This window comes from Pan troglodytes, chromosome 8 (genome assembly GCF_028858775.2).
Source record: "Pan troglodytes isolate AG18354 chromosome 8, NHGRI_mPanTro3-v2.0_pri, whole genome shotgun sequence".
NCBI classification, from domain to species: Eukaryota; Metazoa; Chordata; class Mammalia; order Primates; family Hominidae; genus Pan; species Pan troglodytes.
The window spans coordinates 107,293,363-107,320,716 of NC_072406.2; the positions used below are offsets into that span (position 1 = coordinate 107,293,363).

General features: G+C 40.8%; 1 protein-coding gene across 1 annotated transcript in view; it reads left to right on the top strand.

Annotated features, from left to right (window-relative positions):
* Nucleotides 1-1,401: 1,401 nt before the first annotated feature.
* The window catches only part of ACSM6 (acyl-CoA synthetase medium chain family member 6), a 35,217-nt gene continuing 9,264 nt past the window's right edge, over nt 1,402-27,354 (top strand). Inside the window, exons 1-8 of the mRNA XM_054660361.2 lie at nt 1,402-2,084; nt 2,246-2,458; nt 9,745-9,955; nt 15,003-15,210; nt 18,472-18,615; nt 19,700-19,856; nt 20,679-20,761; nt 22,677-22,800. Coding sequence (XP_054516336.2) covers nt 2,267-2,458; nt 9,745-9,955; nt 15,003-15,210; nt 18,472-18,615; nt 19,700-19,856; nt 20,679-20,761; nt 22,677-22,800 — 1,119 coding nt within the window. The 5' untranslated portion in view covers nt 1,402-2,084; nt 2,246-2,266. The remainder of the gene's footprint in view (nt 2,085-2,245; nt 2,459-9,744; nt 9,956-15,002; nt 15,211-18,471; nt 18,616-19,699; nt 19,857-20,678; nt 20,762-22,676; nt 22,801-27,354) is intronic.

The following is a 27,354-nucleotide window of genomic DNA, read 5'->3' on the forward strand; positions in this document are numbered from 1 at the left end:
TCTCTCAGTATTCATGCCCACATCTCTCTCACGCATATGGAATCTCCAGTTCTTAGTTGAGCATATAGGCACTCAGAATAAAGAACACAGTTCCCAGACTCTTTTTGAAGCCACATAACTTAAGTCTGCGCCAATGGAATATGAGCAGAGGTAATGTGTAAAAATTTCTAGTTATTCACCTAGGCAAGGGGAATGTTCTTTCCCTCACCACTCTCCCGTCCCACTGGATGGAATATGGACGTGATGGCAAGTTGTTTCAGAAATGCCCTAAAGATGGTGGAGCAACGTTACAGAAAGAATCTGGGTCCCTGAAAGGGTGAAGATACTAAACCAGTGTGATGGATGATTTTAGGTGTCAACTTGACTGGATTCAGAGATACCTAGATATCTGGTAAAGTATTCATTTCTTGATGTGCCTGTGAGGGTGCTTCTGGAGGATATTGGTGTGTGAGTAGGTGGATTGAGTGGGAAAGATCCACCCTCAATGTGGTAGGCGCCATCTAATTGGCTGAGGGCCTAGATGCAATGAAAAGCTGAGAAAGGGAAAATTTCTCTCTCTTTCCGTGTGTGTGTGTGTGTGTGTGTGTGTGTGTGTGTGTGTGTGTGTGTGTGTCTATCTACCTCTCCCCCTCCTGGAACTGGAACACCCTTATTCTCCTGCCCTTGGATATCAGAACTTCAGGTTTTCAGCCCTTCAGCCTCAAATTGAGAGTTAGGCCATTGGCTTCCCTGGTTCTAAAGATTTCAAACTTGGACTAAGCCACACTACCAACTTCTCTTGTTCTTCAGCTTACACCATAGGATTTCTCAGCCTCCATAATCACATGAGCTAATTCCCCTAGTAAGTCCCTCTCACATATCTGTATCTATATTCATCTTTATTTCTCTATTTCCTACTGGTTCTATTTTTCTGGAGAACACTGACTAATACAAACAGCTTTTCACTGCATATGCTCAGACTGTCAATTGAAGAAACAAATTTACTATTTTGTGTCTTTGTTGAAGCAGCCAAACTTATATCTAACCAATGCACCACAATAAGGAGTTTATTCATCTTAAAGGCAGCGTGATGTTTTAGGCAGTACTTGGACTAGATAATCTAGATAATTTATTGGAATATTTTAGTTCTAATATTAGATATAGTTACAATGTTAATATCATCAAATTGAAACCATTAAATCTCAGATTTCTGGAATGCGAATAAGTGAACCCATCATCCAAAGCTGACATTATTTTACTCCCTCTGGTGACTGGAAACATGGATAGGAATTGTGATGAAGAACTTCAACCACCAGTAACCAAGTTACACCTCACACAGTTATAAATAAAGTTAAAATCTTATCAAAACAATAAATCTTCAATATTTTATTAAACAAATATTGTGACCTCTTTTAAATATATATTATAAACACCCCCTTTCAAACTTTAGTTTTGCTAATTTGAGGCTCCAAGGTGGACCCTCCCACCACCCCCCGCTGAGGATCATGAGATCTGGCTCCCTACCTGATTGTTGCTAGACTTTCACTTACACTACCTTGAGTACGAGACTTTCACCTACACTATCTTGAGAGGCAATCCCTAGAGGGCCTTCGATGTGCCTATTTATTTAAAAAAAAAAAAAAAAAAAAAAGGCCTGTCATCTCAGTGGGTTAAAGAGGCAGGGTGTGGTTACCTCACCTGGCTGATGAGCAACCCCCTTCTCTCTTTCTGCAGTGCAGGATTTTTGTAAGCAACAAAATCTTATTTAAACTCTGTGTCCATCATCTTTTCACCACACTTGGCACAGTAGTCTGTGACCTATTTCTCCTGACATCATATCAGAAAGCAAGGCACACCTGTTGCTTCAACTTAGCTCACAGCCCATAGATTTTATCTCCCAGAAGCAAAAGAGATTGCCTTTTAGGCTTGAGAGCCAATGAAAGTGAGCCAGGACTTAGTTTGTGCTGGCACCAAGGAAATGCCTTTTTCCCCAGAGCCGGCAACTAAACTATAAGAGGTAAGCAGTTCTCAGAGGAGACAGAAGGCAACAGCTCTACCATCCTCCAAACATCTGAAGCCCCCCATAGAAACTCCTCTTGGAATTGGTAAGTATCTGTGCTCATGGGCTTCTTCTCCAATGATCTGACTGTTGCTTGTACTCATAAGGAAATTGTTTGCCTTATGGATTCATTCTCAGCACTACAACCTCAGTGATTATCCCTCTGAGCTGCTCAATTACTCCCTGTCTTTTCCTCAATTTACCTAGGTGGTTCCCTGTCTGACCCAAATGCTAGGCCGATTTCAACCCTTCTCCTTGGTCCGGAGTTTCAGACTGGGATTTGGAGCCTGCTGCTATCCAAACCAAAAATGTGCTACTCAGACCATCAGACCCCCTGACTCCAGGTGCCTAGTCCAAGCAGTTTCTCAGAACTTTAATTTTGCAAAGGATGTGTTGGATCAGTGGTCCCAGCTGGAAAAGGTAAAACTTGTTGTTTTCTACCTTGGAAACTTTGGCCAAGGCCAATTGGTAAAGCGTCCAAAGATCATGAGATTCAAATCCCATCTATGGCTGGCACTAGAAAGTGCAAATTCAGAGAAAAGAAATTATAGAAAAATGACTAAGAACATAGGCTTTACAGCCAGTTGGTTCTACATTGAAATCCTGGCTCTGCTGCTAAATAACCATGCAAACTTGGACAAGTTATTTGCCTTCTAGGACCTTAGTTTTGTTATCAGTAAAATGGAGATATTAATGGTGTGTTTTTCACAGTGTTGTCGAGAAGATTAAATGAGACAATCAATAAAAAGTGTTTAGCACAGGACTCAACACCCTGAAAACACTCAATAAAAGTTAGCTTTTATTATCACTAGTAATATTATTGTCACATAGATATGATTCTAATTAACCAACATTTTTGAGCATCTTCTAGCACATACAAAATTTTAGAAGCCAAACACTAAAGGAACTTACTGTGTAGTGTTTTTCTTTAAAGCAAATGATAGCCACAAAGTGCTGAAAAAGAAGTGCCAAAGGAAATAAGTATAAGTATGCCTCTGGATAATGGAATTTAGAAAGATTTGATAAAGGAGGTGGTATTTACTGCATCCTGAAGAATGAGAAGAATTTCAACAAAAAGACAAGGGAAAGACTGTCTAGGCAGGAACAACCACGTGAGTAGAGACATGATGGAAAGAAGGAAGAGTATTCAGGAACAGTTTGGCTAGGTATAGGGTCAGAGGGAAGAGTATTGAGTTATGAGGAGAAAACAGGCAGGAAGCAGTCTAATTTTTGAAAGGCCCTGCTGTGTGGCGTGGCCTTGCTTACTCTCTGGCTAGGTAACTCTGGAGCAAGTCATTTTAACTCTCTGAGCCTCATTTCCTCCCTCTGTCAAGTGGCGCTGGTGGTGCCCACAGGAGAATCCAGTGCGTGTGGAGAGTGAGCAGCGAGAGTTATTTGCATGTGTAATCTCTGATTGCCCCTCTATTCTCCTCCCCTCCCCAGGCCCCTTCCTGGCCCTCCCCACCTTCATCACCCACTTTGGGAGGAGTAAGGAAAGTGGACAAAACAGTAATTCATTGTCTTTGTGCAAAATATACTTATTGCCTTTGGTGCATCATCTAGGGTTAGATAAGAGGGAAGACTTCTGTTTAGGAGACTTAATTTTTACCCATTTGGGCCAAAGAACAAAAATTCTGTAGAGCAAGGATTGTGAAAGCTCCTTGAAAAGGTTTGAGGCATGTATCCTGAAGGACTCTGGGGTGCTTTCACCTTTGCAGAGCTGTGCCCCCTCTTGGGGTGCCCTCCCCACCCATTCTGCCTTCCCAGCCCAGCCTGTGCTGCTTTCTCTCTCCTCTGCTTTTCTTAGCTTGTGTTCTACAACCAGGCACTATGTGTGAGTCCTGGGTCCCAGTAAGATTCTAGGGCTAGTGTTGTGCCTTTTATCTCTTTGTGCCCGCATGGCATCTGGCACCATGTGGAGCCTTGTTTCTTTGCTCAGCTCTTGATTAAGCATATGGATTACAGACAAAGGCCCAGCTGGGCCCTACCCAGCAGAAGCTTCCAGGCTGGGAGGCAAGACAGATGAGCAGTGATTGGGTGCCAAGGAATTCAGAGGGCTGCAGCTGTGAGCAAAGGCTTGGGCTCCAAAAGCCACACAGTCAGCCCAACTAAACATTGGTTGTCTGAAGTCACTTGGGGCATCAATCACAGGTGCCCAAAACATCAGTCAGCAGGAACTTTACAAATCATCTGCTCCAACCCTTTATCATTTAAGAGCACTTCATTATAGAATTGTTAGAAAATACTGGTAAACATGAAAAAATTTTAATATGGAATATTACCCAAAGATAACCACTGGTAATTTTCATAGATATTTCTTTTCTACTGATTTTTATAGATCATCCGGTTTCACAAAAGTGGAGTCATTCTATATATAACTATTTGTAACCTGGAATCACACTTGTTACTTGACTTGTTACTTGCTGTTTTTCTCCTCCAAACACTATGCTGTGAAAGCACTATGCTGTGGAAATAACATGATGTAGAAACAATGCACCGTAGAAATAATATAATGTGGAAACAATATGATGTGGAAACTACCTTTCAACACCAATAAATATTCTACTTAATACTTTAATATCTTTATGTTTATAAAGTATTTCATTGAGTGTTGAACCAAAATGTATTTATTCTTTATTGTTACCCCTCTAAGTAGTTTACAAGTTTTTTTCTGCTATTGTAAGCAAGGCTGAAATGAATATCTTTGTGTATCTATATTCTTTTCTTCATTTACATTACCAGAAGTGAAATTACTCCATCAAATGCACTACACGAGCATTTGGAAAACACATTTCTGGATTGCCTTCTACAAAAAAAGTGCCAATTCCCACACTCAATGGCATCGTGTGGTAGGGTGTGTTTCTTCATACATACATAAACTCTTGGTATTTTCATTGTTTTTCATTTGTACTAGTCTGTTCATCAGTAAATTCTATCATGAAGGGGTGGCCTGCCTCTCCACATCTGTGGGTATTTCTAGTCGGGTGGGACGAGAGACTGAGAAAAGAATTAAGACACAGAGACAAAGTATAGAGAAACAACAGTGGGCCCAGGGGGCCAGCGCTCAGCATACCAAGGACCTGCACCGGCACCGGTCTCTGAGTTCCCTCAGTTTTTATTGATTATTATCTTCATTATTTCAGCAAAAAGGAATGTAGTAGGAGGGCAGGGTGATAATAAGGAGAAGGTCAGCAACAAACATGTGAGCAATAGAATCTATGTCATAATTAAGTCAAGGGAAGGTACTATGACTGGACATGCACATAAGCCAGATTTATGTTTCTCTCCACCCAAACATCTTAGTGGAGTAAAGAATAACAAGGCAGCATTGCTGCAAACATGTCTCACCTCCCACCATAGGGCGGTTTCTCTCTCATCTCAGAATTGAACAAATGTACATTCAGGTTTTATACCGAGACATTCAGTTCCCAGGAGCAGGCAGGAGACAGTGCCCTTCCTCTATCTCAACTGCAAGAGACTTTCCTCTTTTACTAATCCACCTCAGCACAGACCCTTTACGGGTGTCGGGCTGGGGGACGGTCAGGTCTTTCTCATCCCACGAGGCCATATTTCAGACTATCACATGGGGAGAAACCTTGGACGATACCCAGCTTTCAAGGGCAGAAGTCCCTGTGGCTTTCCGCAGTGCATTGTGCCCCTGGTTTATTGAGACTAGAGAATGGCGATGACTTTTACCAAGTATACTGCTCGTAAACATTTTGTTAACAAGGCCCGTCCTGCACAGCCCTAGATCCCTTAAACCTTGATTTCATACAACACATGTTTTTGTGAGCTCCAGGTTGGGTCAAAGTAGCTGGGGCAAAGTGGCTGGGGCAAAGCTACAAATTAACATCTCAGCAAAGCAATTGTCTAAAGTACAGGTCTTTTCCAAAATGGAGTCTCTTATGTCTTCCCTTTCTACATAGACACAGTAACAGTCTGATCTCTCTTTCTTTTCCCTACATATCACCCTAAAAAAAAAAAACCAGGAAGCCAAAGAGTTTGGACCTGATGTGATGGGCTCTGGCAAACCACTAAAGGTGCTTGAGTGATGTGAGCAGAGCTCTTACTTGGGTCGCACAAAGATATTGTAGAACAAAAATGAAAATTACAACCAGGCACAGTGGATCACGCCTGTAATCCCAGCACTTTGGAAGGCCGAGGCAGGTGAATTGCCTGAGCTCAGGAGTTCAAGACCAGCCTGGGCAACACGGTGAAACCCCATCTCTACTAAAATACAAAAAATTAGCCTGGTGTGGCTGTGTGTGCCTGTAGTCCCAGGTACTTGGGAGTCTGAGGCAGGAGAATTGCTTGAACCCGGGAGGCAGAGGTTGCAGTGAGCTGAGATCATGCCACTGCACTCCAGCCTGGGCGACAGAGCAAGACTGTCTCAAAAAAAAAAAAAAAATTACTTCCATGGTCACATAAATAAAATTATCTCTGATGGCCTAGGCCTGAACTACATCAAAATGTGGTTGACAAGAAAATAAAAATTAATGGCAGGGGAGAGATATAGTTGTGTTTGTTGTTATTGGTCATGGGAGGAGAAGGGGTTGGGGAAGGCCTATCCCATCCCTGCCAATTCTCATTGTTATAATAAGAAACTCTATGGAAGAACATTCCATGCTCATGGGTAGGAAGAATCAATATCATGAAAATGGCCATACTGCCCAAGGTAATTTATAGAATCAATACCATCCCCATCAAGCTACCAAAGACTTTCTTCACAGAATTGGAAAGAACTACTTTAAAGTTCATATGGAACCAAAAAAGAGCCTGCATTGCCAAGTCAATCCTAAGCCAAAAGAACAAAGCTGGAGGCATCACATGCTACCTGACTTCAAACTATACTACAAGGCTATAGTAACCAAAACAGCATGGTACTGGTACCAAAACAGAGATATAGACCAATGGAAAAGAACAGAGCCCTCAGAAATAATGCCACATATCTACAACTATCTCATCTTTGACAAACCTGACAAAAACAAGAAATGGAGAAAGGATTCCCTATTTAATAAATGGTGCTGGGAAAACTGGCTAGCCATATGTAGAAAGCTGAAACTGGATCCCTTCCTTACACCTTATACAAAAATTAATTCAAGATGGATTAAAGACTTAAATGTTAGACCTAAAACCATAAAACCCCTAGAAGAAAACCTAGGCAATTCCAATCAGGACATAGGCATGGGCAAGGACTTCATGTCTAAAACACCAAAAACAATGGCAACAAAAGCCAAAATTGACAAATGGGATCTAATTAAACTAAAGAGCTTCTGCACAGCAAAAGAAACCACCATCAGAGTGAACAGGCAACCTACAGAATGGGAGAAAAATTTTGCAACCTACTCATCTGACAAAGGGCTAATATCCAGAATCTACAATGAACTCAAACAAATTTACAAGAAAAAAACAAACAGCCCCATCAAAAAGTGGGCAAAGGATATGAACAGACACTTCTCAATAGAAGACATTTATGCAGCCAAAAGACACATGAAAAAATGCTCATCATCACTGGCCATCAGAGAAATGCAAATCAAAACCACAATGAGATACCATCTCACAGCAGTTAGAATGGTGATCATTAAAAAGTCAGGAAACAACAGGTGCTGGAGAGGATGTGGAGAAATAGGAACACTTTTACACTGTTGGTGGGACTGTAAACTAGTTCAGCCATTGTGGAAGTCAGTGTGGCGATTCCTCAGGGATCTAGAACTAGAAATACCATTTGACTCAGCCATCCCATTACTGGGTATATACCCAAAGGATTATAAATCATGCTGCTATAAAGACACATGCACACGTATGTTTATTGAGGCACTATTCACAATAGCAAAGACTGGGAACCAAGCCAAATGTCCAACAATGATAGACTGGATTAAGAAAATGTGGCACATCTACACCATGGAATACTATGCAGCCATAAAAAATGATGAGTTCATGTCCTTTGTAGGGACATGGATGAAGCTGGAAACCATCATTCTCAGCAAACTATCGCAAGGACAAAAAACCAAACACCACATGTTCTCACTCATAGGTGGGAATTGAACAATGAGAACACATGGACACAGGAAGGGGAACATCACACTCTGGGGACTGTTGTGGGGTGGGGGGAGGGGGGAGGGATAGCATTGGGTGATATACCTAATGCTGAATGATGAGTTAATGGGTGCCGCACACCAACATGGCACATGTATACATATGTAACAAACATGCACATTGTACACATGTACCCTAAAACTTGAAGAAGAAAAGAAGAAGAAGAAGAGGAAGAGGAAGAATAGGAAGAAGAAGAAAAGAAGAAGAAGAGGAAGAGGAAGAAGAAGAAAGAAGAAGGAGAAGGAGAAGAAGAAGACTCTAAACAGGTCAGAACAAAGTAGCAATTCTATGGGCTGCTCCAGGGTGGATGAGAAAAAGAGAAGAAAGGCAAGAGAAAGAGATAAAAGGAGGAAGAAAGTTTTAAAGGAAGAAAGAAATTAAGTTCAGAAGGTAGGAGAGAAGGAAAGGAGGGATGGGGAAAGAGGCGAGAGATGGGGGAAAGAGATGAGAGAGAGAGAGGACAGAAAGGAGGAAAAAAGGAATAAAGGAGGGAAAGAAGGAAAAAAGGGAGAAAAGAGCCTGTCTTCCCTCCATCCTCAGGGAGAGAAGAGGACAAACCCGTGTTGTTAAGGAGGAGAAGGCTCAGCTAGAATGGAAATGCTTTGAAAGTTCTAGGTAACTTCATCCATGCATTCACTAAGAGGTATTGGAAATTAAATTCTTTCCCCTTCAAAACTCGTCCCACTGAAAAATAAGTTGCATTGGAAGACAGGTATATTTGAAGGCAGGAATAGAATCCTATGGGCTAGGAGGAGGGCACTCTTCTCTACTTACAGGATCATGCCCTGAGAAATCTTTTCTTAAAAAAATTTAGACTCAGGAGGTGCATGTGCAGGTTTGTTGCATGTATAGATGGCACAATGGTGAGGCTTGAGCTTCTACTGTACTCATCACCCAAACAGTGACCATAGAACCAAATAGGTAATTTTGCAAACTTCACTCCCCTCCAGCCTCCCCAATGTCTATTATTTCCATCTTTATGTCCATATGTACCCACTGTTTAACTCCCACTTATAAGTGAAAACAGGCAGTATTTGATTTTCTTTTTCTGAATTATTTCCCATAGGATAATGGCCTTCAGCTCCATCCATGTTGCTGCAAAAGACAGGATTTCATTCTTTTCCATGGCTGAGTAATATTCCATGTTGTATGTATACCACATTGTCTTTATCCAATCATCCACTGATGGACCCTTAGGTTGATTCCATCACTTTGCTATTGTGAATAGAGTGCTACCATAAACACATGAATGCAGATGTCTTTTTTATATAATGATTTCTTTTCTTTTGGGTAGACACCCAGTAGTGGGATTTATGCCCAGAGAAATCTCTGCCATCCTGGGCAGGGCTGGTTTCATGTTACATGCTGAGTTCTCTCAGGAGGTTCTTCCCTAGGCTCATGCCTGACATTATGTTGAAACCTACCAGTACTGCCATGTCAGTAAACAGTAAATATTTCTGTGCCAGTTGAGAAACAGTAGCTCCCCCTAAGCCCAGGCATCCTAGCCTCTCAAGATCTAGCCACTTGAGGGTGCTATCTGGCAACAGTGGCCTCCCATAGCCAATGTCCATGCTGACTAATATTCATATTTTAAACATCACCCTGCCTAGGACGGACTCAGAGGGCCTTACCCCGCCCTCTGGAAGGTTAGTGCCAAAGGAGAAGAGGACAAATGGAGCTTTGAAAGGATGACTCAACTCTCCGAGAAGGCCGCCAGCATCCTCTCAGACACCTGTGCCCTTAGCCATGGAGACCGGCTGATGATAATCTTGCCCCCAACACCTGAAGCCTACTGGATCTGCCTGGCCTGTGCGCGCTTGGGTGAGGCATGGGAGAGGGACCCCAGGGGTTGGAGGCTTATGTGAATCCCAGCCTCAGTTATTCACAGAATGGAGATGTTAGAGGGATCTCTATCTGATGCCTGAATTCTTCCCACAGTGTGGGGGATCTTTAAACAGGCCTAGATTTGAACCCAGCTCCACCACTTACCACCTCTGTAAATTATGCCTCTCTGAATCTCAGTTTCCTTGTCTATTAAATATGGACAGTAATAGTCCGTATTTATAGAACTGTTACGGTCCAGTCTTACAGAACTGTTGTGAAGAGTAAATAATCCACAGAGCGCTTAGCTCATAGGCTGTTTATCACCTCAAGGAACTGTAGACCTCTGTCCTAACATAGTCATCATCAAAACAACAGACAGAGCATGCACATCTTGCCCTCTCTGGGCCTCAGTTTCCCCATCTATAAAAAAGAGAATGTAGGGGTACTGGGTGCAGTGGCTCACACCTGTAATTCCAACACTTTGGGAGGCCAAGGCAGGCAGATTGTCTGAGCTTAGAAGTTTGAGACCAGCCTGGGCAACATGATGAAACCCCAACTCCACTAAAAAAAAACCACAAAGCAGAAAAAAAAAAATTAGCTGCATGTGGTGGCACACACCTGTAGTCCCAGATATTCAGGAGGCTGAGGCACAAGAATTGCTTAAACCTGGAAGGCGGAGGTTGCAGTGTGCTGAGATTGTGCCACTGCACTCCAGCCTGGGTGACAGAGCAAGGCTCTGTCTCAAAAAAAAAAAAAAAAAAAAAAAGACAGAGAAGGCAGGAATATCTCTAAAGGGTCCTCTACCTCAGTCTGTGACATGTTAGGAACTAGGCTGCACAGCAGGAGATGCGCAGAGGGCAAGTGAGTGAAGCTTCATCTGTATTTACAGCCACTCCCCATTGCTTGCATTACCACCTGAGCTCTCCCTCCTGTCAGATCAGAGGTGGCATTAGATTCTCATAGGAGCGCAAATCCTATTGTGAACTGTGCATGCGAGGAATCTGGGTTGTGCACCCCACATGAGAATTTAATGCCTGATCATCTGTCACTGTCTCCCATCACTCCCAGATGGGACTCTCTAGTTGCAGAAAAGCAAGCTCAGGGCTCCCATTGACTCTACATTATGATGAGTTGTATAATTACTTCAATATATATTACAATGTAATAATAATAGAAATAAAGTGCACAATAAATGTAATGCACTCGAATCATCCCAAAACCATCCTCTTGCCCCAGTCTGTGGAAAAATTGTCTCCCACAAAACCTAGGTGCCAAGAAGGTTGGAGACCACTGCTCTTCATCCAGTATTAGAGAGTCCTTGAGAGTCACCCTGAATGAGCTTGGGATCAGCCAGAATAGAGCTGCTCTTTGTGGATATCCCATCCATGCCCCTGAGGCTCACTCCTCCAACATAAACAGGAAATGCCTCAATCAAGAGCCCCTTCACACGTGAGAAGTGAAGGATACTGGAAAGGAGCCCACCCCCAATATCATTCCTCTTTATCTGCTATAGTACCTGACTTTCTATTCTTAGAATACAGGCATATATTTTTTGGTAGTTGGAAGGTGCGTATGAAAAACAAAGTACCCCTGAGATGGGCTAAACTCATTAGGAGTTGCCACAACTGGCCTGGCCTACTGCCTTTGCCTGCTAACAGGGATGCTAGATTAAAACAAACAAACAAACAAAAAAAAACTGAAAAGTGATTCAAAGAGCAGGTGTCTTTGAGAATGCCAGCTGTCAGTTATGGGGAGCATACAGAAGAGAGGAAGGGAGTGAACCCTACCCTCAGGCCTATCCAGGCTCCCAGTGTTTCCCCAGTTTCCAATGGACTGAGTTATCCTGAGGGACAATTGATCCATGTCTGAGAAAGGACAGGGACCACTTCAGTCTGGGTCACCAGAAATTCTTCCTACCTGAGGCCAAGTTACGCAGAGTGATTTCCTCAGCCACATACCAGTCCAAAGCAGGGCTATCATTTTCACTCACAATAATTAAAATTGCTTATTGATAGTATAAGGCAAAATGAATGAAAACAAAATTGAAAGTTCAGAACAGACCAAAGTATATGTAAGAATTTATCAGCTGGGCGCAGTGGCTACGCCTGTAATCCCAGCACTTTGGGAGGCCGAGGTGGGAGGATCACCTGAGGTCAGGAGTTCGGGACCAACCTGGCCAACATGGTGAAACCCCGTCTCTACTAAAAAAATACAAAAATTAGCCAGACATGATGGTGGGCACCTGTAATCCCAGCTAATCCGGAGGCTGAGGCAGGAAAATTGCTCGAACCCGAGAGGTGGAGTTTGTAGTCAGCCAAGATCACGCCACTGCACTCCAGCCTGGGTGCCAGAATGATACTCTGTCTATTTAAAATAATAATAATAATAATAATTTATCAGGTCTTTTCAAGCCATTAATGAAAGCATTGATTAGTTCTTAAATGATTTAAAGATAACTGTTTGAAAACGTTAAATGTCATAACTCTACCTCCAAATAATGTACCAAAATAAATTCAAATGGACCATTAAAAATTGAAATGTTAGAAAAGGACTTAAGTATTAGAAGAATATATAGGTGAGTACATAAACTCATGGAAAGACTTTCTGAATATGACACAAGATACCCAAACAAAAAAGGAAAAAAAAGATGTACTACACTTAATGAAATTTTTAAAATTTCATTCATCAAAAAAATCACTATAATGTATAAGAAGCATCTGTGTGGCCAACTTGGAGGAGGGACCAGGGTGCACTCCTCCCTTCTCCATATATGTGAGATCTGTCTGTGTGATTACATCTGATGTGCCCTTTTGGTGGCATCCAGAAAGCTGCACAGTGATGGCTCTAACAACACATGCATCTCTCCTAATGAGAGAGCTCTCAATTATTATAAATTACTCAACATGATAAGTTAAATTGGCTTTTAAACTACGCTGACATTATCACAAGAAATTTCAACATTATATCTGTAAACAAAATGAAAAGCTGTTAGATTATTTTTTAGATATAGTTTCTACTATTATAAAGTTCTAGTATTTTTCTTAAAACACCACAAAAGAAATTTGAACACTGCCTTAGTCTGCTTGGGTTACTATAGCAAAATGCTATCAACTGAGTAACTCATATATAACAGAAATTTATTTCTCACAACTCTGGAGGCTGGGAAGTCCAAGATCAAGGCAGATGCAATGTCAGTGAGGGCCCACTTTCTGATTCAGAAATAGCTCCTTCTAGCTGTGTCCTCATATGATGGAAAGAATGAGGGATCTCTTGGGAGCCTATTTTATAAAGGCACTAATCCCATTCATGAGACCTCCACTCATGATCTGATCACCTTTCAAAGATCTCACCTCCATCACCTTGGAGTTTAGAATCTCAACATATAAATCTGGGTTGGAGGACACACAAATTCAGACCATGGCAAAGACAAATGCCAAAATCGAAAACATATTTGCAACACTTATGAAAGATAAGTGGTCAATGGCCTTAATGTAGAAAGAGTTCTTACTAATCAATAGGGAAAATAAATTAACATTACTTGGCACTCCTCTTCAAATGCTTCATCTAAGGGTGGGGGCACTTGAAAGTGTTTGCAGTTATCTAAAGAAAGATACTTCTTTGTGTCACCCACAATTGCACGGTTTCATATATATATATATATATATATATATATATATATATACTCAATGCTAAAGGATAACTTGATAGCTATAAGATGGCAATCAGTGATGCTGAACAAGTCTCTTCCACTGTGTCCCCCGGCCTTCCCATCAGTCCAGTGAGTAACTCGAATTAGATGAACTCCCCATTCCATGCCAGATCCTGTTTCCTATGACTTTGTTTTGGAGATATAATTTATATACTATAAAATTCACCATTTAAAAGTGTACAAATCCGTGGTTTTTAGAATATTCACAAAGCTGGGCAACAATCACCACTGTCTATTTCTGGAAGATTTTCATCACCCCAAAAAGAAACCCATTAGCAGTCCCTCCCTATTCCCCGCTCTCTGCAAAACCTGGCAACCAATAATCTACTTCCTATCTTTGGATTTGCCTCTTCCAGATATTTCTTACAAATAGAATACAACATCTAGCTTTTTGTCCCTGACTTCTTTCAGTTACCATAATGTTTTCAAGGTTCACCCATGTTATAGCATGTGTCAGTACTCCACTCTTTTTATGAATTAATAGTATTTCATTGTGTAAATATATATACTATATTTCATTTATCAGTTCATCAGTTGATAGATATTTAGGTTGTTTCCACATTTGGGCTATTATGAACAATGACATTTTATGATGCCCAAGAGATTTCAGTGTGAGAAACAGAAGATGAAGGTGCAGTATGTGGGAAAGGCCCACACCGGTAAACCAGATCCTTTTCCAAAATCAATAGGTCTGTAGTTGGGAGTGTAAGCATTACTGCAAGACAAGCAAGGTCATCACCAGTTAATCCTAGAAGTATTCTAGTTCTCTAAGCTTGAAAACTAAAAAGAAGCGTCTGTCAGAAGAGCCTCTGGCACACAGATGCAACCAGCATATGCCAGTCTCATAGGAGGTCCACAATAGGTGTTCTATGGATGCAGAAGAATCTATAGAAACAGCCCAAGAAGAGAGGCAGGAAGGTCTTTTTGTTTTGTCTTTTCTCCAGTGCAAATCCAGAAATCCACAGCAAAAGCCATTCTCAAGCCATGAGAAAACAACAAAGAGGAAGTTTTCATAATCCCTTTGCATCACAGTTTCAAAATTAGGCTATATTTCAAGTAACTGGTGGTCTGACACTTGGCCATCTAAACTCAGGACCTGCTTGAGGTGAAAGGATAACAGCAACAGAGCCACAGATCACTGGATTGTTTCAGTGGGCTCAGTCTCCTGCCTGTCTCAGTTTTCCCCAGTTGCCATCGTGTTACTGACCCAATAGAGAAGAGAGACTCCTAAGAGAGAGGGTAACCCAGAGACCTCATCCATGCCTGCCAGAATGCTTGAGGAAAAATTCTCTACTCAAAAGATAAAAATGAAGCCTTCTTTTGTGGTTTTTTCAGGAATCACCTTTGTGCCTGGGAGCCCCCAGCTGACTGCCAAGAAAATTCGCTATCAATTACGCATGTCTAAGGCCCAATGCATTGTGGCTGATGAAGCTACGGCCCCAGTTGTAAACTCTGCCATGTCCGACTGCCCCACCTTGAAAACCAAGCTCCTGGTGTCAGATAAGAGCTATGATGGGTGGTTGGATTTCAAGAAGTTGATTCAGTAAGTGGACACTGAATATGAGATGCTTAAATGAAGGAAATGTTTGACTTTGAAAGATGATGATATATGAGAAAGTGGTGTGAGTGGTCAGAATGAAAAGCTGAATGGCAATTTCTATGCAAGATGAGATGATGTATGAGAAGGTGGTGTGAGTGGTCAGAATGAAAAGCTGAATGGCAATTTCTAGTCCTGAAAAAAGCAGAGTAACCCCCAACACAAGCATCCCTGGTCTGACCTACAAGTTCCCAGTCTGAGTGAAAGTCTTATGTTCCGATTCATATGTAACCATTCGTTTTGAAAGGGTAAAAAATTAGGTAATATAAATATAAACATATTACAAAAAACATAACAAAAAACTTATATATAGACTATATATAATGGAATACTATGAAGCCATAAAAAATGAAATCATGGTCGCGCGTGGTGGCTCATGCTTGCAATGTCAGCACTTCGGGAGGCTCATGCCTGTAATCCTAGCACTTTGGGAGGCCAAGGTGGGCAGATCACCTGACATCAGGAGTTCGAGACCAGCCTGGCCAACATGGTGAAACCCCGTCTCTACTAAAAGTACAAAAATTAGCTGGGTGTGGTGGCACACACCTATAATCCCAGCTACTCGGGAGGCTGAGGCAGGAGAATCGCTTGAACTCAGGAGGCCGAGGTTGCAGTGAGCCGAGATTACACCACTGCACTCCAGCCCGGGGGACAGAGTGAGACTCTGTCTCAAAAAAAAAAAAAGAAATAATGTCTTTTGCAGCAACATGGATGGAACTGGAGGACGTTATCTTATGTGAAATAACTCAGAAACAGAAAGTCAAATACCATATGTTCTCACTTATAAGTGGGAACTAAATAATGTGTACAAATGGACACAGAGTGTGGAATAATAGACACTGGAGACTCGGAAAGGTCAGAGGATGGGAGAGGATGAGGAATGAGAAATTACTTAATGGGTACAAGGTACACCATTTTGGTGATGGTTACACTGAAAACCCAGACTTCACCATATATATACGCAATATCCACGTAACACAACTGCACTTGTTCCCCTTAAGTTTATACAAAAGAAAACCTCACCCTCACTGGGATATGGGGAAATACTTACTAAAATAGCGAGATGATGCCATGTTCATCCTCAAGTTAGCCAAATACAGTAGTGCCCCCTTATCTGTGGCTTTGTTTTCTGCGGTTTCAGTTACCTGTGGTCAACTACCGTCCAAAATAGGTGAGTACAGAGATCACATTTGCATAACTTTTACTACAGCACATTGTTATATTCTATTATTTGTTTTTGTTTTTAATCTCTTACTATACCTAATTTATAAATTTAACTGCATCATAGGTATGCATGTATAGGAAAAAGCATAGTGTATATAGGGCTTAGTACTATTTATGGTTTCAGGCATCCACTGAGGGTCTTGGGACACATCCCCCACGGATAAGGCAAGACTACTAAATTAAGTTTGATAATTATAAATGTGGTCTGACAGGTAAGGTGAGTCATGCAAGTGCCTATCTGGATTATAGAGGGCAGTATTTCAGTGTCCAGGGATGTTAAAAAAAAAAAAAAAAAACAGTAAACGAGACAGTCAAACCCCGACCCTCATGGATTTTATATTACAGACAACAAATAGACAACAAGAAAACACATAAATTATCAATATAATAAAGTTTCCAAAAGAAACTCCAAAACAAAACAGGCAAATTAAATAAATTGATCTGATGTGGAGATGGGGGAATGATTTTAGATTTGGTGACTTCTGAGGTGAGGATAAGCTGAGATTTGAATATGACAGAGCTAGCCTTTGGAAGCTCTGAGGGAACACTGTCCCTTACAGAGGGAACTCAGAGGTAAAGGACCTGAGGTGGGAGCGAGCTTAAACTGTGTGAGGAACAGAAAGAACACCAGGGCACCTGAAGTGCGGAGAGTGGGGAAGAGAGTAGCAGGAGAGGAGGCCGAAGCGCAAGGGAGGGGAAGACTGCGGCAGGTCTTGGAGGTCATGTAGGAGTCGTCTAGGAAACACTAAAGGGAAGGACTTGATCTCAGCCACAATTGTGAAACTCCCTCAACTGCTGTCTGAAAAATGGGAGACAAGAGAGATAGTAAAGGGACCCAGGAGAAGGCTGTTGCTGTCGTCCAGATGAGAGGCCGTGCTGGTGTGGACCATGGTGGTGGCAATGGAGACAGGACCGAAAACAGGCCAGGCAAATGAGGAACTCACCTCAGGCACAAAATGTAAAAGGGCACTGAAAAATCCAGTGATCGAGGGAAATAATATTTTAATTTTAAAATAATTTTTAATTAAATTATAAAATAATTTTTATAATTGAAGTTTTAAATTTCCACAAATATTTATTTTATATATTTATGTAATGTTTTCATAATTTATAATTTTATAAACTGTATACTCATTTCAATTGAATAATTTAATTTTTTTTAGTTAAAAAAATCAAATTGGTAAACTTCTCATGACAGACCAGCTGCCTATTTTTATAAATAAAGTTTTATTGGAACCAGGGACAGGACTGGGCTGACAGGTAAGGTGAGTCATGCAAGTGCCTATCTGGATTATAGGCTATGTGAGGACTGCATCTTGAAGCCGGCCTGAATCCCATTCCTAAATCATACTGGGAATATTTGAACAGTTTGGAAGTGTTGTTGTCCTGTCTTTGTTTTAAATTTCAATATTTTGTTTATCATGGATTTTTGCATTAGTTTTCACTATTTAAAAACATTTCACTAAAATATTATTTATCTTGACTACTGAATTTGCTGGTATCCCCTTAAATATCACAATGTTTGTGGCAAATGTTTCACTCACTCCACCTTAGTCCCATCCCTGGTTAGGGATAGTGAAGAGAGAGAGACTTGTGACATGTTTTGGAAGTAGAGTTGTCAGGGCTTGGCAATGGTTAGGATGTGGCACAGATAGCTAGGTAGGTAAGTCGATAGATGGGGAAAGAGGAACAATAATGATTACTACAGATTTTTGACTTGAGCAATTGAATGAATAAAGAGGGTCTTTTACTGAGAAAAATAAGGCTGGCGTATAAATGCATCATATATTTCTTATGCAACAAAAATTAATGCAAAAAAATTTAAGGGAAAAATGGCAGCTGCCCCTCTAACAAATAATCCTCAAATATATCAAGATACCAGCTGTTATTTTTTAAAATCAGAGATTACCAAACCCAGGGCCTAGGCACTTAATCAGAGAACCTAAATTTAGATCTCACTGTTGCCTCTTTCATGGCTTACAGAGTTGCCCCTCCAAAGCAGACCTACATGAGGACCAAAAGCCAAGATCCAATGGCCATATTCTTCACCAAGGGTACAACAGGAGCTCCCAAAATGGTCGAGTATTCCCAGTATGGTTTGGGAATGGGATTCAGCCAGGCTTCCAGGTACGGTTCTCGCACAGCCTGTACAGGCCTGAAAGTTGCTCTCTTGCAGGTAAAGGGAACTTCATGGGACTAAAGCTAAGAAAGGAGTTTCTTACTCAAGACTGCAGAAAGTGTCAATATTGAGAGAAGGAACAGGGCTGAGGGCCCCAAAAGATGAAAAGCAAATTACTATAGTTCAAAATTCTAAGAGTAAGCAGGAGGGAAAAGAGGAAGAGCAGGGATTCCATGCAGTAGGTGAGGGATCCAGGATGATCACCCCAAAGACACACTGTGGGATGTTACTTGTTTTTCTATGCTACCAGCACCAGGGTGAACAATTGTGTTGACCACTATATGTAGTGATAAACACAGAGGTAGAGTCATAATTGATAAGGGGTTTGGGTTCTAGAGTCAGCCTCTAAGATGAAAATCACATGTCATCACACCACCCCTTTTTTAAGAAAATTAGTTAAGTAGCTCATGGGTATCTCTCGGCAAATTCAAAGGGCACTGAAACTGATTTCAATCTCTTTGGTTGAACACGCAATGAAGTAGTTGGCTTGCACTTGTGTTAGCTTGGTTTGTCTGGGGTTAAGTTTCCCCACCTTACATTCAATTCTGCCTTAGACAAATGGTTGTGTGTTGTTACTCCACCCTCAAGTTCTCTTAACAAACTACACAAAGGTCCCTTAGCGGAAATAGGTGTATGTTCCTCACCTTCACCTCAAAGTCTTTGACTCTCATAAGCTACAATGGCCAGTAGATATCAGGTAGAGAAATAAAACAGGGGAAGCTGAGATCACTGACTTAATCAATCCATTAATTAATAAAAGTGCCTACTGGATTAATTAATTTAATTAATTAATAAACTTCTGAGACCCCTGAAAGCCATAAAACCTGGAAGGCAATGCCATGCCAATTAAGACTGATACTGAAAAAATTTAAGGAGTCCATTGGCCTCATGACCTCATAAATAGGCTTTGCCTGTTTTCATTTGTGTGATCTTTGTTTCTCCCCACAGGTCAGGGCTTGATAATAGCAAGTATTATTGTTGTTGCCAGTACCAGCACGAGAGAATTCAAATGGCTTTCCTCTTTCTCTTTAGACGGTGGATGGATCTCCAGCCAACAGATGTCTTGTGGAGTCTGGGTGATGCCTTTGGTGGATCTTTATCCCTGAGCGCTGTCTTGGGAACTTGGTTCCAAGGAGCCTGTGTGTTTCTGTGTCACATGCCAACCTTCTGCCCTGAGACTGTTCTAAATGTAAGATCAATTCCTAGTGTGGAATGTGTGGGACAAAGGCCAGAGAGAGGCATTAGCAATGACCCAGAGACTCATGCCCAGAATGGGGCAAATCATGAATTAAATTTGGAATGTGATCTTGACTTGAAGATGCTCTCCCTGCTTGTGAGAGCAATGCTGTCTCTCTTCCCTAGGGGCTTTGCAATTAGGAAGACTTGGCTACTTCCATTGTATCACTGAGAAGGAAACTTTTAAAAGACAATAGTGATATTGAAGAAGATAATATTAATATCAGTTATCATTTACTGATTACTTACTGGCACTTCATATGGATTATCTCATCTCCCTAAGAACCCTGTGAGGGAAGAACTGGGGAAACTGATTCTCACAGAGGTTAAGTAACTAGCCTAAGGAATCACAGAGGCAGAACTAGGAATTAAACTGTGGTCTACTGAACTCCACAGCACAATTTCTACACTGCTGTGCTAACCTCTCAACTGCTGCACAATCCACAATTTTGCTGGCAACATCTAGGCTTATTATTTAAAGCGACAAGATCAAAACAAGGCTTCTTGGATCCAGAAGTAAATGCCTCGCTATGTATGCATTCGGTTATCAGTGATTAATATGATAGCTCCTATGTTCACAGAGCTAAAGCTAAATTCTCTCCCAAGGTGTGGAAGGTGGGGAATCACTAAGTCTTTGAGATAAAAGGCATCCCCGAGCTGAGTTTCAAAGTCCGTGACCCTCTTCCCTGGACTTTCCTGCCTGGACCCCTGCCACAGTCTCACTGTCTCTCCCACCTCACATGCAGATTTTGTTTTTCCTTCCTTTGGGGCCCAGGTCCTGTCCAGATTTCCCATCACCACTCTATCTGCAAATCCAGAGATGTACCAGGAACTGCTTCAGCACAAGTGTTTCACCAGGTAAGAGAGGATCCCTCAGGAGAGAGTCCATTTCCACTCATGGTACCATAAAGAAAATTAGGACCCCTTAATTTGTTGAAGTAGATCCAATCTTACCCTCCGGTAATACACTTGTCTTGTTGCCATTCATGACAACAACTCCATTAGTGTGTGTGATTTTTTATTCCCTTGCAACTTGAAATCCATATCTTGACCCAGAACATAAAATTAAATTATAATTAGAAGGTTGAGTTTGTTAAAAAAATTTATAATTATACCTCCCTTTAAAAAGATAAACATTAAAGACAAATATACTACCTCTAATTCAAAAAGTAAATATTAACCCATTTCCCATTTTGAAGAAAAAAAAATGTGTAATTCACCGCCAGCACTCATTTCTCAGAGCAAACGGGAAATAAGTTATAGACAAAGACCACCTTCTCTCTTGGATATGAATTCTTCTAGGCCTTTTTAAAACAAATGTATACCTATGTGTATCTACCTATCCATCTATCCCAAAAGAAACATATTATGATATTGGGGTGGGATTATATAGATGGTATCTGTTTACATCATAGTGAAACTTGCATTTTTTTCACACTATTCCTTAAAGCTCTATTTATGATAATATGGGTAATACATTTTTAATCATTGCATAGTATTCTTTAGTATGAATGAATTGTACATTAATGAGCCAAGTACCTATCAAAGATAGTTGAATCTTTTCTAAGTTGCTGAAATGAGCATCATTGCACACACCCCACAATTCCCTAGGGTACCAACTGAGAAGTAGAATTGCCAATCATCATCGATAAAGATTAATGAGAAATCACAGGTTCTCAATCACAGGTATCAAGCCTTAGCGTTTGCTAAATAATCATTTAACTGTAAATTTCATTTTAGCTATGTGGGCAAGGACATAAACTCTACAGAAGGAAACAACCATGGTAGCAAACAATACCACCATATTAAATTATGTTGACATGAAGGAACGCCTAGTTCATCGGCATTTTGTGGAGCAGTTAAAAATCACTATGATTAAATATGGTATATCTTTATTCACCAACATTCCATCTCATATAAAATGTTCAGATTATTTCTTAAACCCTTAAAAGCACTTAAAAATTTTAAAATAGTCATCTCTCGCTTATACCCTGAAATTAATAATATAAAGGCAATGATGTAATGGTATATTTGGAATTAATTCAGAATCAGTTCTCCAATTTTGATCTTGCTTAGTCTTGGGACCTAACTGGGCAGGCAGTTATTATCTAATACAGATGAGCTACCACATTACCATTAATATGGTACATTCATGTATTCAGAATATACAGGGTCACTGCCTCTATCTGAGACCATAAAAAGTTTTGCTATAATCTTCCCACACTTGACCCTTCCACTGGACATCACCAAAATCAAATAAACATAAAATGAATTGTGGGTTTATAAAAAATGCTCACTACTATTCTATTATGTTGGGGCGCTGTGGAAACTTATAATATCTAGAGATTTTGAGCCTAGTTTATAAAATTAGTGGCTCTCTTTCCACCTCCAGACTTCAGAAAATTAGTTCCTTTTTTACCTTACCATTGCTGACACGTCCTTCACAAACACTTCTGGCTTTGGGAGAGGTAATAAAACTCAGAAGGGTTTCTGCAGAAGGCTGGCTTCCTGCCATCAGTTAGCACTGGTTGATTTGCTTTTAACATTAATGCTGCTTGTCCAGAAGAGTAAATGAGAGTCTTCATGGAGATTGATCTAACTGGGGTGTCTGAATAGATTATCTAATAGAGTAGTATTAAGAACATCAACCGCCACTTAATGAGCATTTCCTGTATTGGAATATCTGCATCATTTTTCCAAGATTCTTTCTAACAGACCTGTTATTGGTAGAAATATTCCCTGAGGCTAAGAACAACTTTTGATGCCTCTCCAGCTACAGATTCAAGAGTCTGAAGCACTGTGTGGCTGCAGGAGGACCCATCAGCCCTGGGGTGACTGAGGACTGGAAACGCATCACTAAGTTGGACATCTATGAAGGCTATGGGCAGACGGAAACTGTAGGTTGATGCTGACTCACTATTTAGCCAGAAACCAAACTTGCCCATTCACTGTGTAAGCACACTGTCAAAGCACTAAGCACGCACTAGAAATGCACAACTGGATCTTAAGCACAGGAAGAGGAAATGGCTTAAACTAGGGAGACCCCTCTTCCATGATAAGACAAAGAATTACAGGTACAGATAACTTATAGATTTACAGATTTCACAACAGAAACTTGAACTAGTTTCCATCTGACAATTTCTGCCCTCTTTGTGGAGTATAAGGCAATGTCATGTGATAAGAATGAAAAAATGATGGGGTAGAAGTCTGAGTGGAGGATGTTTAAAATTATCATGCTGAAAATGGAAGAAAGAGTAGATTATGAAAATAAAGGAGAAATGGGTTATGATAAGAGCACATTTGAGGTTGGAGAGCATTAATCTTCAAAGTCACTATTTAGTTGTGTCATTTTCTCCAATATCACTCTAAAACACATGAAAAGCATGGTAAAAGTGGACAGTTAGATTGGAACAGGATTAACATTTTGCCAAGAAGGTGCAATAAAAGGGCAGCAGGCAAGGGATATAGGGATATTGGCATTAAGATGAAAGACTAAGAAACTAAGCTGATCAGAGAAGGAAGGGAATTCAAGAAAAGGCAGATCAGTGGTGAGAAGACAAGGCACTGGAGATGTCAATGGAGCTGGAAGGACTGAAGATAATTGTCTTAGTCTGCTCAGGCTGCTGTAACAAAATATCATAGATTGAGTGGCTTAAACAACCAAAGTTATTTTTCTCACAGTTCTAGAGGCTGGAAGTCCAAGATCAGAGTGCCAGAAAGGCCGGGTTTTAGGAAGAGTCCTCTTCTAGGTTGCAGACTACCAACTTCTCATGGTGTTCTCACGGACAGGGAGAGAGAGAGAGACCAAGCTCTTTCCAAGCTCTTTAGTGTCTTTCAGTTTGTTTGTTTGTTTTTAAAGAGAGGCAGGGTCTTGCTTTATTGCCCCAAACTAGAGTGCAGTGGTGTGACCATAGCTCCCTGCAGCCTCAAACTCCTGGGATCAAGAGATTCTCCAACCTCAGCCTCTCAAACAGTTGGGACTACAGGTATGCACCACCATGCTTGCTATTTATTTTATTTTATTTTTTAGCACAGACACAGTCTTGCTATGTTGCCCAGACTGGTTTCAAACTCCTGGCCTCAGGGACCTTCCCACCTCAGCAACCCAGCATATCCAAGATGACAGACACAATTCACTGTGCCCAGCATCTCTTCTTATAAGGGCACTAATCCCATCATGAGGGTGCCACCCTCATGACCTCATCTAAACCCAATGACCTCCCAAAGGCCTCATCTCCAAATACCATCACAGTGAGCAGTAGGGAATTAGCACATAAATTTTGAGGAGACACATCACACTCCCTGGAGATCAGGATCAAGGAAGGAAGAGACTGGGGGTAGAACTGATCATTCATATGGCTGCAGGAGGCACTAGGGATGACAGCGGGACCTGGAATCAAAGGAAAGATCATGAACCTCATGCTGAAGGCTTTAATGGATAAGGAATGACTGAGAGGTTGGTAAATTATAGACAACAAAGTGTGGTATAGGGTGGTAAATGTAAATGGCATGAATCTCAAAAAGACAAGGGAATTGCACATAGCGTCAGAGAAGTAATGGTCAGAAGGTGGTATTGGGAGCTCAAAAGATGCCAAACCCAAGGAATATAAAAGGATCAACATCCCCCACTTGAAAAAAATAAGTAGAAACCTCTTCCCATGGAAGAGCCAGGTCTCTGGAAAGGTAACTGATGAAGAGAACATCCAGTAAAGAGGATATAGATGTGGATGTAGAATAGTTCCTTAACCACTCAATTGATGTTCTATCTAGACACCATGTGAAAAGTTTCTGGAAGGAAAGAGTCAGGGAACAAACAGTCCTGTTCCTGCAACATGAGGATGAAAATAAGCAGAAAAGCTTATATGATGGAAACACCACAGATAAGAATGTAGAGCTGGTACCTTAGGCTGGTGGCCAAATTTTTACATGAATTGGTTTCAGTGTTTTCCAGGTAGATAGGAACAAAAGAAAATAGAGAAGTGGGCCAGGAGCGGTGGCTCATGCCTGTAATCCCAGCACTTTGGGAGGCCAAGGCAGGCAAATCACGAGGTCAAGAGATTGAGACCATCCTGGCCAACATGTGAAACCCTGTATTTACTAAAAATACAAAAAATTAGCCGGGTGTGGTGGCACACACCTGCAGTCCCAGCTACTCAGGAGGCTGAGGCAGGAGAATCACCTGAATCTGGGAGGCGGAGGTTGCAGTGAGCCAAGATCGCACCACTGCACTCCAGCCTGGGGACAGAGTGAGACTCCATCTCAAAAAAAAAAAAAAAAAAAGAAAGAAAAAGAAAATAGGGAAGTGTTGCCTGGATTAACTGCATTCACTGCCAGATGGTCCATAAAATAGGCTTCCTGAGAAGCAAAAACACAAAATATTTTTGAGAGAATTGAATACCCAATATTTTTAAAACATTCAAATAGCCAGCATGGGAGAAATAAGAATTTGTGGTGGGGGGCAGGGGGATTTCTTACATTTGTTTTATATATTACTACTGTTTTTATTAATTATACTAAGAAGGGAATTCCATAATCTTGGTAACACCAAAGCCTTTTTATAGGACTTAGTTCTGTCATACGTCCAAAAAAAAATTCTTTGGTGACTAAGAAAACCTCAGACTGTGTGGGAGAAGACAAAACAGTCAAATTGATAGCCTAGGCTCTGGGGAGAGGTGTATAGTTTGAGGACCCTGGTGGAGCTATGTAGTTCCATATGGCTCAGGAAACATCCTCACTTAGAAAGCTAAAGAAATTCAGAACACAAGGTTCAAATCTTTGAGACCTCATAGTCAAGCTCACGCTTGGTAGGCAAGTTACAATTCAAAACTGTAAAAGAGGGAACTTGAGAAATGATCAAATTCTGTCTCAAATTCTGTCTATACTACACTCACAGATCCATTTAATTACATCCAAAGAGTTGACATTTTCAGCACCCAGGACTCATTGCATTGTATTTCCCCACTGATCTCAGGTTGTGAATGATTCTGTCTAGCAAGAAAACAGCACATCTTAGGCAGTAATGATTTTGGCTTTATCTTTCTTTTTATGAAATACAAATATAACTGACACTCAGAACATCTGAAATAAGGCAAGGTTGATACACTAAGTTGATATGACTCCAGCAACACCTAATAAACTTGGCATTTTTAGTTAGTCACACAACCTGCATGGGAGAAAATGTATATCTTCCATTTAATTGTAATGTACTGGCAATAGCTAAGGAGTCTTGTGTTTTGTGAGCATTATTTGGGATGCAAGTGATGGAAACATATTTCAAACAAGCCTGAGCAAAAGTGGAAATTGTAAGTCCATTTTGCTGGGAATAGCTTCAAGGCTTACGGAATCAAGACTGGAGAGGCCAAAACACCAGGACTAAAAAAACTCTTAAAACATCAGCTCTCTCTTTCTCTCCCTCTCAATTGCTCCATCTGCTTTTTTCTCTGAGTTGTTCTCTGATGAGTTTCTTCCACAAAGCAGACAAGATTAACACCAGCAACTCTGGAGTCACCACTCCTTCAGACAAGATCAAAATAGCCCTACTTCTACCTCTACTTTGGAAAATTCTTGGAACAGACTCTGATTGTCCATGCTTCTGTCATATGCTTTTCCCTTGGACTGTAACTTAAGGGGCCTAACCTGAGACATTTGTTCATGCCAAAAAGTGGATCTACAGAACCATGATTAATAGTCCCACCAGATTAGATGAAGGGAAGGAGGAGTTCTTAAAGGAACCATAAAACTAGTTACTGCAGTACACTAGAGAGAGATCACTATGGCCATCCTCAAAAACATTCAGAATCTGGGGGCTCCAATTTGTTAGCATGTAAACACAAGAAAATATTAAGTCTCTTTCCGTGTAAGACACAGCAATAGGTACTGGAAAAATAACTATGTAGAAGACAGAAATAATTCCTGTTCTAGGCTGGGAACAGTGGCTCATGCCTATAGTCCCAGCACTTTAGGGGTAAAATTCTAATAAATAAAATTTTCTCCATCCCATTACACCCATGGTTGACTCATCCAAGATCCAGTTCTCATGTCCTCCAAGGTAGACCTCTGTGCCCTCTTTGGGGTGCCCTGCATGTATGCTGAAGTATTTCTCAGCAGCCAACAATTACTTATTTTTGAGACATTTATTATTGAAAATCTCAAAAGACAAAAATAGACAAAACTGTATTTGAATTCCCATGTATCCACTGCCCATTTCATCAATTATTACCTAATCCTGTTTTATCATTACTCCTCTACAATCCCAAAAACAATATTTTCTCATAAATAGCTTTAGTATATTTAAAAAAACAAGCACTAAAAAACAAACATATTCTCCAATTGTACCTGAAAGTTAACAGTAATTGCCTTTTATTAACAAATATCTACCATTGACATTTTCATCCATCATCTAAGTCATGCATGTTTTCTTGCTACCATTTGTTCCAATTAAGCACACACAT